The sequence below is a fragment of the Nerophis ophidion genome, linkage group LG25 (genome assembly GCF_033978795.1).
Source record: "Nerophis ophidion isolate RoL-2023_Sa linkage group LG25, RoL_Noph_v1.0, whole genome shotgun sequence".
NCBI lineage: Eukaryota > Metazoa > Chordata > Actinopteri > Syngnathiformes > Syngnathidae > Nerophis > Nerophis ophidion.
In genome coordinates, this window is record NC_084635.1 from 24,188,241 (window position 1) to 24,201,143 (window position 12,903).

Genomic DNA, 12,903 nt, shown 5'->3' on the forward strand with positions numbered 1-12,903 from the left:
AACACGTCATTCAAGATAACGGACAAGTCGTTTATCCAGTCACATACAATTATTTTTTTACAAGGCTCCGCCTTCTGAAATACATCTCCTATTGAGAAGTCCCAGATCCTTGTGTGGAGCTCAGCGAACTACAAGGATCTGGCGAGAGTCAGGTTAGTCTGCAGAGGGGACCGGCAGGATAGCTGCACTGTCGAAGGTCCCAGGGGCCTGCCTAGAAGGATGCAAAACATTATCATGAGGCCCAGGTAGAGGGAGCAGACGACCCCAGCGCGGGGGGTACTGCCGTGGTAACCGGCTGACTAAGATCCAAGTGATTCATTATATATTATTGATATTTCTAATCTAGTGCCTGGGGGATCTGTGGTGGACTCTCCTATTTCTGGGGCTGAGGTCGCTGAGGTAGTTAAAAAGCTCCTCGGTGGCAAGGCCCCAGGGGTGGACGAGATCCGCCCGGAGTTCCTTAAGGCTCTGGATGCTGTGGGGCTGTCTTGGTTGACAAGACTTTGCAGCATCGCGTGGACATCGGGGGCGGTACCTCTGGATTGGCAGACCGGGGTGGTGGTTCCTCTCTTTAAGAAGGGGGACCGAAGGGTGTGTTCCAACTATCGTGGGATCACACTCCTCAGCCTTCCCGGTAAGGTTTATTCAGGTGTACTGGAGAGGAGGCTACGCCGGATAGTCGAACCTCGGATTCAGGAGGAACAGTGTGGTTTTCGTCCTGGTCGTGGAACTATGGACCAGCTCTATACTCTCGGCAGGGTTCTTGAGGGTGCATGGGAGTTTGCCCAACCAGTCTACATGTGCTTTGTGGACTTGGAGAAGGCATTCGACCGTGTCCCTCGGGAAGTCCTGTGGGGAGTGCTCAGAGAGTATGGGGTTTCGGACTGTGTTATTGTGGCGGTCCGCTCCCTGTACGATCAGTGCCAGAGCTTGGTCCGCATTGCCGGCAGTAAGTCGAACACATTTCCAGTGAGGGTTGGACTCCGCCAAGGTTGTCCTTTGTCACCGATTCTGTTCATAACTTTTATGGACAGAATTTCTAGGCGCAGTCAAGGCGTTGAGGGGTTCCGGTTTGGTAACCGCAGGATTAGGTCTCTGCTTTTTGCAGATGATGTGGTCCTGATGGCTTCATCTGACCGGGATCTTCAGCTGTCGCTGGATCGGTTCGCAGCCGAGTGTGAAGCGACCGGAATGAGAATCAGCACCTCCAAGTCCGAGTCTATGGTTCTCGCCCGGAAAAGGGTGGAATGCCATCTCCGGGTTGGGGAGGAGACCCTGCCCCAAGTGGAGGAGTTCAAATACCTAGGAGTCTAGTTCACGAGTGGGGGAAGAGTGGATCGTGAGATCGACAGGCGGATTGGTGCGGCGTCTTCAGTAATGCGGACGTTGTACCGATCCATTGTGATGAAGAAGGAGCTGAGCCGGAAGGCAAAGCTGTCAATTTACCGGTCGATCTACGTTCCCATCCTCACCTATGGTCATGAGCTTTGGGTCATGACCGAAAGGATAAGATCACGGGTACAAGCGGCCGAAATGAGTTTCCTCCGCCGTGTGGCGGGGCTCTCCTTTAGAGATAGGGTGAGAAGCTCTGCCATCCGGGAGGGACTCAAAGTAAACCCACTGCTCCTTCACATCGAGAGGAGCCAGATGAGGTGGTTCGGGCATCTGGTCAGGATGCCACCCGAACGCCTCCCCAGGGAGGTGTTTAGGGCACATCCAACCGGTAGGAGGCCACGGGGAAGAGCCAGGACACGTTGGGAAGACTATGTCTCCCGGCTGGCCTGGGAACGCCTCGGGATCCCCCGGGAAGAGCTAGACGAAGTGGCTGGGGAGAGGGAAGTCTGGGTTTCCCTGCTTAGGGTGTTGCCCCCGCGACCCGACCTCGGATAAGCGGAAGATGATGGATGGATGGATGGATATTTCTAATTTTCAAAAACAATGAAATATTTTTTTTTTTAAGGTTTAAAAAATATTTTATGATCTTGAATGGGATTGTGCTGAAAATCTTAATTTCCCCTCGGGGATTAATAATGTATTTCTGATTCTGATTTGGATTATATCTAACCTTCAGACAGTTTACCAAAACAAACTTTGTCAAAAGATATGAAAGTTTTACCACAAAGTTTACCACAAAAAATATTACTAAGGCTTAGGTCAGGCCAGTGCTTCTCAAATATATTCTGTTAGGCCCCTCCCCCCAGGAAGAAGAAAATATTAGCCACCCCCTGATAGTAAAATTTGTATAGAAAATTGTTTTAACTATACCTCTGCATAAGATTGTGCGCTTATTGACAATGAAGGAAAGACACCGGTCTTTTCTCGTCTCCCATCGTGGTTACAATATACGCTTCATCATATTCTAGTACGGCAATAAAAACACGCTCCCCGAGGTCATGCCCGTTGGTTTTCATTGCGTCCAGCGGGCCAGATAAAAGCCCTCGATTGTCGCTGATAATTGGTTCCCATCTAAATTAATTTTTACAAAGTATGAGTTATTATTAGGGAGGTGTTTAGGGCACGTCCGACCGGTAGGAGGCCACGGGGAAGACCCAGGACACGTTGGGAAGACTATCTCTCCCGGCTGGCCTGGGAACGCCTCCGGATACCCCGGGAGTAGCTGGACGAAGTGGCTGGGGAGAGGGAAGTCTGGGCTTCCCTGCTTAGGCTGCTGTGTCTCTGTGCGATATAGAAAATGACTATATCGTAGGGGTGTAAGGTACATGTTTTTGTATTGAACCGTTTTGAGTGCGGGGGTTTCGGTCCGGTTCGGAGGTGTATCGAACGAGTTTGTAAGCTAAAGTCTTAACAAGCTGCTCTGCTTTCTGCCTCTGTCTGAGCACCCAGCATTGTCCCGCCCACACAACCATCTGATTGGTTCCATACAAAGCCAATCAGCAGTGCGCATTCAGAGCGATATAACAGCCAATCAGCAGTGCGTATTCAGAATGTATGTTGTCAATGCTTCCGCGTCGAGCAGATATGTGTTTAGAAGCGGACATCGTACTCTCCCCAAATTATAAAAAACACTTCCCAGTCACAACTACTACTAACGTCACTATGAGCCTGTTGACCTTCTAGAAACTTAAACTGCAGCTCAGCTCGCTAGCAGTTCTGGCTTGAGGTGAAGGCTAATTAGCTTTTAGCGTAATGTTAGCTCATTTTGCTGTGTGTGTGTGTGTGTGTGTGTGTGTGTGTGTGTGTGTGTGTGTGTGTGTGTGTGTGTGTGTGTGTGTGTGTGTGTGTGTGTGCGTGTGTGTGTGTGAACTAACATGAAGTCCATGGTGTTCAGGGATGAATAGTCTCTCCTATTGCTATTGTACTGTTTTTTCAGCTATAGTTATATTAATCATTAGTAATGTAGCAGCCTAGTTTTGAATGGCAGGGTCCCTGCTATTACATGTTGACAAAATATAACATTTACATAATAAAAGTCAACTACAGGCTTCCCAAATGCTGTAATAAATTAACCATGATGAGTTGACTTGAAACTATTTAATGTTGCACTTTTTATATGTAGAAGAAAGGTTTTGTCATTTTATTTAATCAAAGCAACAACATGAGGCAGTTTAATGGGGATTAACGTGGGCAGAATTACTATAGTGTTCCCAACGTTAAAAGGATAAAGCCATTGTTTACAAATTTGGTAAATAAATAACCCAAAAATTTACATTTTGTTGTTTTCTTACTGTACCGACAATGAACCGAACCGTGACCTCTAAACCGAGGTACGAACCAAACCGAAATGTTTGTGTACCGTTACACCCCTACTATATCGTGATATTCGAGTATACGTTCTCACTAGGGCTGGGCGATATTGGCTTTTTTTTAATATCGCGATATTTTTAGGCCATATCGCGATATACGACATATATTGGACTTGAATGAACACTTGATGCATATAATCACAACAGTATGATGATTATATTTGTATACATTAAAACATTCTTCTACATACTGCATTCATATATGCTACTTTTAAACTTTCATGCAGAGAGGGAAATCACAACTAAGTCAATTGACCAAAAGTGTATTTATTGAAGTTATCAAGTAATGGCACAAACATTCAAGTCATTTTCAAAACATAAAGTGCAAGATTGTCAGAGACATTTTAAGTGTCAAATAAAAATGAGCTGCATGATAGGAAATCAAATAGTATTCGTCCTTCAGTATGTGGGATGTTACCAAGGTTATGAAATTCTCTTCATTCTTTAGCGAGTGACTTTTCAAATGATGCTACAAATTAGCAGTAAAACTACTTTTTCCCCACACTCTTGACAAATTACGGTTGTCTGTTCGACATATTCCCACTTGAAGCCGAACCACCACCAGACAATGGAAACCCTGCGGTTTTTATTGGGAATTAAGTCTTCCTTCATTTGTTACCAGATCCGCACCTTTTTTCTCTCGCACGGCTACGTTAGAAGCTAACGTTACCCATGCTGTTACCTCTCTGCTCTGCGAGGGCGTATACGTTTGTGACGTATGATGTGACAGTATGTGACGTATGTAAGAATGTGCGCCTGCTTGTCTGTGAGGAGAGACAGGAAAGAGTGAGAGGAGCCTGAATGCCCGCAGCTAAAAGCAACTGCGTGAGAACGTATACTTGAATATTACGATATTCCGGTAGTCATTTTTTATATATCGCACAGAGACAAACCCGCGATATATCGTATATATCGATATATCGCCCAGCCCTAGTCATACGTCACATACGTATACACCATTGCGGAGCAGAGAGGAAGCAGCATGGGTAACGTTAGCTGTGATGCTAGCAGAGCCGTGCGAATGGTAATACGACAGAAAGAAGGTGCGAATGAAGGAAGAAGTAATTCCCAAGAAAAACAGCACGGGGTCCATCGTCTGGCGGTGGTTCGGCTTCAAGCAGGAATATGTCGAACAGACAACCGTAATTTGTCAAGTGTGGGTCAAAAGCGTTGCTATAAAAAGTAGCATTACTGCTAATATGTAGCATCATTTGAAAAGTCACCTGCTAGAGAATGAAGAATGCTTACTCCGCATTTCAACATCTCCATTTGATGCGACACGCCCATGCCATCAAAATGCCAAGGCAAACATTTCCATATCAGCAATGTATTAAAAAAATAGTCAACAACAGAATTTAATAACGTCCGTAGTAACCTACCACATAGCGAAGGACGAATACTATTTGATTTCCTATCATGCAGCTCATTTTTATTTGACACTTAAAATGTCTCTGACAATCTTGCGCTATCTGTTTTGGAAATGACAAGAATATTTGTGCCGCTGCTTAATAACCGTTTAATAAACACAGTAGTTGTGATTTCCTTCTCTGCAGGAAAGTTTAAAATGAGCATATATTAAAGGCCTACTGAAACCCACTACTACCGACCACTCAGTCTGATAGTTTATATATCAATGATGAAGTATTAACATTGCAACACATGCCAATACGGCCGGTTTAGTTTACTAAATTGCAATTTTATATTTCCCGCGAGGTATCCTGTTGAACACGTCGCGGAATGATGACGCGTATGATGACGCGTGCGCGTGATGTCACCTGTGGTAGTGGACATATTCTCCCAGCACCGAACACGGCTAAAAGTAATCTGTTTTTATCACATTATTACACAGTATTTTGGACATCTGTGTTGCTGAATCTTTTGCAATTTGTTCAATTAATAATGGAGACTAAAAAAGATGTTGGTGGAAAGTGGTGTATTGCAGCCGGTGTTTCTTTGTTTGTTGTGAAGCTTTGATATGGAACAAAGCGGTCAAGCGAACACGGCTCTCTAACACATATCCACCGGCAGGTTTCGGTGAAAAAATAGTGGTAATAAGTCGGCTCTTACCGTAAACATGAGCGGAGCTTGTGTCGTTCCTCCTGCAGCTGTCAAAGAGGCAGCTGCGACTTTCTTGGCTCCTCCATGGCTTCCTTCAGAGACACTGGCGGTCTCCACACCCCTTCGACTTTCAGGTATGACTATTTAATCTCACTAAAACACTAGTAACACAATAAGCAGATAAGGGATTTTCAGAATGATCCTAGTATAACATCTGAATCGCTCCTGCCCTCTTTTTCTTCTTTTTTTTCTTTCTTCTAGTCCTTCACTCTCACTATCCTCATCTGCGAATCTTTCATCCTCACTCAAATTAATGGGGGAATTGTCGCTTTCTCGGTACGAATCGCTCTAGCGGCTGGTGGCTATGATTGTAAACAATATGAGGATGTGAGGAGCTCTACAACCAGTGACGTCACGCACACATCGTCCGCTACTTCCGGTAATAAACTTCCGGTTTATTAGCGACCAAAAGGTGCAAACTTTATCATCGATGTTCTCTACTAAATCCTATCAGCAAAAATATGGCAATATTGCAAAATGATCAAGTATGACACATAGAATAGACCTGATATTCCCCTTTAAATAAGAAAATTTCAGTTATGTAGGCCTTTAATGCAGTATGAAGAAGAATGGTTTAATGTAGACACATAATATCATCATACTGATGTGATTATATGCTTAAAGTGTTCATTCAAGGCCAAGGCAAAATATTGAGATGTGTGTCGCACTATGGCCTAAAGATATTGAGATATTACAAAAAGGCCATATCGCCCAGCCCTACTGTATGTTCATACTGAGTTTAAAGCCTTAATGCAAAAGATATATAAACGTATGTGATGAATACCTTCATCATGTTCATTGGAAGATTTCAAAAATGCGGAAGTCCTAACGATTTTAACGTGCTGCCAGAACTCTTTCAGGGTGTGTTCCAACAAATCAAAGACACTTTCAAAGTCTTGCAGTGGGCGTTTAACAGCAGAAAGCAGAGAGAGGGAGGAAAAGGCGCCATAAAGGTAGAAAAGTGACAACTTACAGCCATATCTCGGCCGGGGTCCGTCCGTCTCGTCTGAAGTTGACATGCTCCTCTCTTACCCGAACTTCCACCTTCAGCTCGTCAAACTATTCAACACTTCAGCCGCCGACCTTCCGAAAAAGTCCCTCCTTGAAGGCAAATAATTCCAAGCGGGACCTTTCGGTCCTCCTGTTGCTTCTCTGCTCACCTCGGGGTTGAAACTTTTTTTCTTCTTCTTCAAACTTGACTGATGTCACTGGGTGTGTTCTTCCTAATCCACAAGTATGCACAAGTATGCGTGTCAGGAAGCCGACTTCTTGCCAGCCTCTCCACGGCGCAACGTGGAGGCGCAGCGCCCTCTGGTGTCTACTGTTGGTGGGACAACGCCTGACTCAATAGCCCAACTGTGCTCTCTCTACTCTAGGGCAGTGGTTCTCAACCTTTTTTCAGTGATGTACCCCCTGTGAACATGTTTTAATTCAAGTACTCCCTAATCAGAGCAAAGCATTTTTGTTTGAAAAAAAAGAGATAAATAAGTATAAAACAGCACAATGTCATTAGTTTCTGATTTATTAAATTGTATAACAGTGCAAAATATTGCACATTTGTAGTGGTCTTTCTTGAACTATTTGGAAAAAATTATATGAAAATAACTAAAAACTTGGTGAAAAATAAACAAGTGATTCAATTATAAATAAAGATTTCTACACATAGAAGTCATCATCAACTTAAAATGCCCTATTCGGGGATTGTAATAGAGATCAATCTGGATTCATGAACTTAAAGGCCTACTGAAATGAGATTTTCTTATTCAAACGGGTATAGCAGATCCATTCTATGTGTCATACTTGATCATTTCGCGATATTGCCATATTTTTGCTGAAAGGATTTAGTAGAGAACATCGACGATAAAGTTCGCAACTTTTGGTCGCTAATAAAAAAGCCTTGCCTGTACCCGAAGTAGCAGAGGATGTGCGTTTGACGACACTGGTTGTAGAGCTCCTCACATCCGCACATTGTTTACAAACATGGCCACCAGCAGCTAATTAATACGTACAGACCTAACTGCTAGGCATCTCTGCCTGTCGCACCTCCTCCAGTGCACTTCGAGGTCAGCTGCAGGGTCGTCAGCTGGTGCCACCGTTCGCCCCCAAGCCAGGACACCTCGTGTTGGGTGGGCAGTGGCTTCGCGGGGGCGTCTCCCCACGCCACTCCCAGCATCTGACCTCACTGGGGTGTTAAGCCCCAAGTGTTGTCCCTCCTTCTTAGCCACATCCAGAAACTTGCCTTCTCTGCCTCCTCTGCCAACTCCTTGATGGCCCTCCTCAGGCTGGAACCGGTCATCCCCGCCGCACGCAGGAGCCGGGTTGCAGAACCTCCTACGAAGCCCCTGCATCCTATCTCCACGGGGTGAATGGACGCAGACCAACCTCTCCCCTTGCAGTCCTCTGCTAGGTCGCTGTACTTTGACCTTTTGAACTCATGTGCTACTGGTATTCCCTCCTCCCATGGCATGGTTAGTTCAATAATGAGGAATTTCTTAGCAGCTGAGGACCACATCACAACGTCTGGTCTTAGCGTTGTCTGTATTACCTCAGTTGGGAAGACTAGCTGCTTGTCCAGGTCAAGGCGCATCTCCCAGCCCTTACCAGGGGTAAGCAGAAGTGATGATCTTCCCTTCTCTGTCTTCTGTCCTACCTCACCTGGTTTGATAAAAGTGATGTTTGGCCGATGGGGATCTGTGGCGTTGTTTGCCCCGACTCTGCATCTCTCTAACAGCTCTGCCAGCTTCCTCAGCACCTGATTGTGTCGCCATCGGAAGCGCCCCTGCGTCAGCGCGATGTTGCAACCTGAAAGGATGTGCTTGAGTCCTGCATTGTCTTTGCTGCACAGGGAGCACTTGCTATCGCTTCCGAACCACTGGGCGAGGTTTCGAGGGCATGGCAGGGTGTCCTACGCTGCCCTCACGAGGAAGATTAGCCGAGATTGAGGAGTTCGCCAGATGTCGGCCCAGGTTATATCCTCCCAGCGAGTCCATGCCCCCTGTTTTCCCTGGGATACGGCCTTGATCTGATACTGGTCTTGTGCCACTTGTGTGACCTCTTCCACCACCATGGCCTTCCTCTGCTGTCTCCTGGCTTTGGACCAGAACTGCAGCTAGAGCGATTCGGGACGAGAAAGTGACAATTTCCCCATTAATTTGAGCGAGGATGAAAGATTCGTAGATGAGGATAGTGAGAGTGAAGGACTAGAAGAAAAAAAAAGACAAGGGCAGTGGTAGCGATTCAGATGTTATTCGACACATTTACGAGGATAGTTCTGGAAAATCCCTTATCTGCTTATTGTGTTACTAGTGTTTTAGTGAGATTATATAGTCATATCTGAAAGTCGGAGGTGTGTGGTGACCGCCAGTGTCTCTGAGGGAAGCCACGGAGGAGCCAAGAAAGTCGCAGCTGCCTCTTTGACAGCTGCAGGAGGAACGACACAAGCTCCGCTCATGTCTACAGTAAGAGCCGACTTATTACCACAATTTTCTCACCGAAACCTGCCGGTTGACATGTGGTAGAGAACCATGTTCGCTTGACCGCTCTGTTCCATATAAAAGCTTCACCGTCATCTTTAGGGAATGTAAACAAAGAAACACCAGCTGTGTTTGTTTTGCTACAGCCGACCGCAATACACCGCTTTCCACCAACATCTTTCTTCTTTGTAGTCTCCATTATTAATTGAACAAATTGCAAAAGATTCAGCAACACAGATGTCCGGAAATCTGTGTAATTATGCAATTAAAGCAGATTACTTATAGCTTGGATCGGGCGGAAGAACATGTCCGCTACAGCCGGTGACGTCACGCGCATGCGTCATCATAAGCGTCATCATTCCGCAACGTTTTCAACAGAATACTTCGCAGGAAATTTAAAATTGCAATTTAGTAAACTAAACGGGCCGTATTGGCATGTGTTGCAATGTTAAGATTTCATCATTGATCAGACTGCGTGGTCGGTAGTAGTGGGTTTCATTAGGCCTTTAATTCTAAACATTGCTTCACAAAAAAAGAAAACTTTCACATCAATATTTATGGAACATGTCCAAGAAAATGTAGCTGTCAGCACTGAATATTGCATTGTTGCATTTCTTTTCACAGTTAATGAACGTACATAAATATTTTGTTGAAGTATTATTCAATAAATATATTTATAAAGGATTTTTGAATTGTTGCTATTTTTTATAATATTTCAAAAAAATCTCACGTACCCCTTGGCATACCTTCAAGTACCACCAGGGGTATGCGTACCCCATTTGAGAACCACTGCTCTAGAGCACTGGCTCTCAAATGGGGGTACGTGTGTCATGCCGGGACAAAGATTGTTTTTGCTTCCTCAATGCAGAGATGATGTGGGGCGAGTCAGGTATGGATGTTAGTACATATTTTTTATTAATACACTATAATACAAAAAAAGGCAAACAAAGGACGTGCTCGGTGGCGGATAATAATCTAAACTAAAACTTCAACAAAAACAGCACAATGGCATGGCTATTTATAAATACACAAAATATGCTATCAAAGATATTCAATAAACAAAAAACTTGCACTGAGGCAAAAAATACAAAGATCTTACGTGGTCCAAATAGTTAACAGCGTGGCAAAGCGTGAAGGTCTGTACGCAAAATGCAGGCATGAAGGCATTAGGCAGAATGCAAAGTACCCAGAACGATGAACAAAAGCAAGTGACATAAATAGTGGCCGTGGTAACTAGAAACAGGAGTGAGAGGCTGAGGGTCGGGGCGTGACTAGGGGAACCAGGTGGAAACTAATGAGTAGCTATGGTGACCAAGAAAACAATGAAGTGCAAACGCAAAAAGAGTCCAGAAAACAAATCAAAACATGATCAAACATAACACCAGATTAACAGGCATGATAACGCGTACCCCTGGGGGTACTTGAATGTATGCCAAGGGGTACATGAGATTTTTAAAACATATTTTAAAAAATAGCAACAATTCGTAAATCATTTATAAATATATTTATTGAATAATACTTCAACAAAATATGAATGTAAGTTCATAATCTGTGAAAAGAAATGCAACAATGTGTTGCAATTCAGTGTTGACAGCTAGATTCTTTGGGGACATGTTCCATAGATATTGATGTTCAAGATTTATTTTTTTTGTGGAGAAATGTTAAGAATGAAGTTCATGAATCGAGATGGATCTATGAAATTAGCAATATTTTGCGCTGTTATACAACTTAAAAAAATAAGAAATTGATGAAGTAGTGCTGTATATTAGTTCTTTATCTCTTTTTTTCAAACTAAAATGATTTGCTCTGATTAGGGGGTACTTGAATTAAGAAAATGTTCACAGGGGGTACATCACTGAAAAAAAGGTTGAGAACCACTGGACTATGTCTCCCGGCTGGCCTGGGAACGCCTCGGGATCCCCCGGGAAGAGCTGGATGGAGTGGCTGGGGAGAGGGAAGTCTGCTTAGGCTTAGGCTGCTGCCCCTGCGTCCCGACCTCGGATAAGCGGAAGAAGATAGATGGATGAATGGATGTTATTCTGAAAAAAACTCTTAATGGTACAAACTGTTGTTCATAATATTGTAAGTTCAAAACTGATCAAATGTTTTCAAAGACTGTGAGTGTGAATCATACTTGCCAACCCTCCCGGATTTTCCGGGAGACTCCCAAAATTCAGCGCCTCTCCCGAAAACCTCCCGGGACACATTTTTTCCCAAAAATCTCCCGAAATTCAGGCGGAGCTGGAGGCCACGCCCCCTTCAGCTCCATGACAACCTGACTCAGCAATGTTGTGGGGCCCTCTTAAACAGGACAATACCGCCATCCACTGTACATAGAATAGAATAGAATAGAATAGAATAGAATAGAATAGAATGGAATAGAATGTACTTTATGGATCCCTGGGGGATTTTCAGCACCACAGTTCGTTCACAATAAACAATGATAATAATAAATAATATAATATATATAATATATTATATATATAATATATGAACAATATAAATATATTCTAAATATAGTCTACATTCAAATGCAGTCAAGGAACATATGCATTAGGAAATCTGTTCTGAAGCAGACAGTAAAGAGACGTAACTTCATCACGTCGCCTGGTTATTGACTCCGTCTCTATCCCAATATATTACTCCGTTGACGAGCAAAATGAAGAAATATGCTTGCAAGTTTCAAAACGAATGGAAACAAGAATTTCAGTTTATCCAGGAGAGTTCGAAGGGGGAGGGGTATGTTGCCTGTAAATTTTGTAGAACAGACTTCTCCATTGAACACGGCGGCCGAACGGAAATACTCAGTCATGAACGGTCAGCGAAGCACAAAGGGTCCGCAGCCCAGCATCGTTCACAATCCAGTATTATGGGCCACCTCGCAAAATGGAGACCCAATGGTGTATCTTATGCTGAGACAAAGATGGCTATGCTGATAGCTGGAAGCAACATCCCGTTCTCATTTGCGGATGTCTACAACAAATCCGTGAAGGATATGTTCCCGGATTCGCAGATCACTCGCCAGTACGCAAATGGCAGAACAAAGGTTACTCAAATAGTGAAAAGTAAGTGTTGTTGTTGTTTTTTCAGTAACCAGCAAGCACAGTACAGTTAGTAGAACAACTGTGTTTTTATTACTGTGTATTTGATAGGTGCTGTCGGAAATTCAACTACTTCTTTTATTTATATATTTAATGAAATAAATATATATAGCTAGAATTCACTGAAAGTCAAGTATTTCATATATATATATATATATATATATATATATATATATATATATATATATATATATATATATATATATATATATAAAAATCCAGGCTCGGGATCTTTCTGTGTGGAGTTTGCATGTTCTCCCCGTGAATGCGTGGGTTCCCTCCGGGTACTCCGGCTTCCTCCCACTTCCAAAGACATGCACCTGGGGATAGGTTGATTGGCAACACTAAATTGGCCCTAGTGTGTGAATGTGAGTGTGAATGTTGTCTGTCTATCTGTGTTGGCCCTGCGATGAGGTGCTTGTTGGCTTCAATCGTGATCCATAGGCC

The 12,903-nt window shown here is 43.8% G+C and overlaps 1 protein-coding gene across 1 annotated transcript in view; it reads right to left on the reverse strand.

Annotated features, from left to right (window-relative positions):
- The window catches only part of iqgap1 (IQ motif containing GTPase activating protein 1), a 115,899-nt gene extending 108,782 nt beyond the window's left edge, over window positions 1-7,117 (reverse strand). The window contains exon 1 of the mRNA XM_061887740.1: window positions 6,856-7,117. Within this exon, the coding sequence (XP_061743724.1) occupies window positions 6,856-6,901 (46 nt within the window). The 5' untranslated portion in view covers window positions 6,902-7,117. The remainder of the gene's footprint in view (window positions 1-6,855) is intronic.
- Window positions 7,118-12,903: the final 5,786 nt, after the last annotated feature.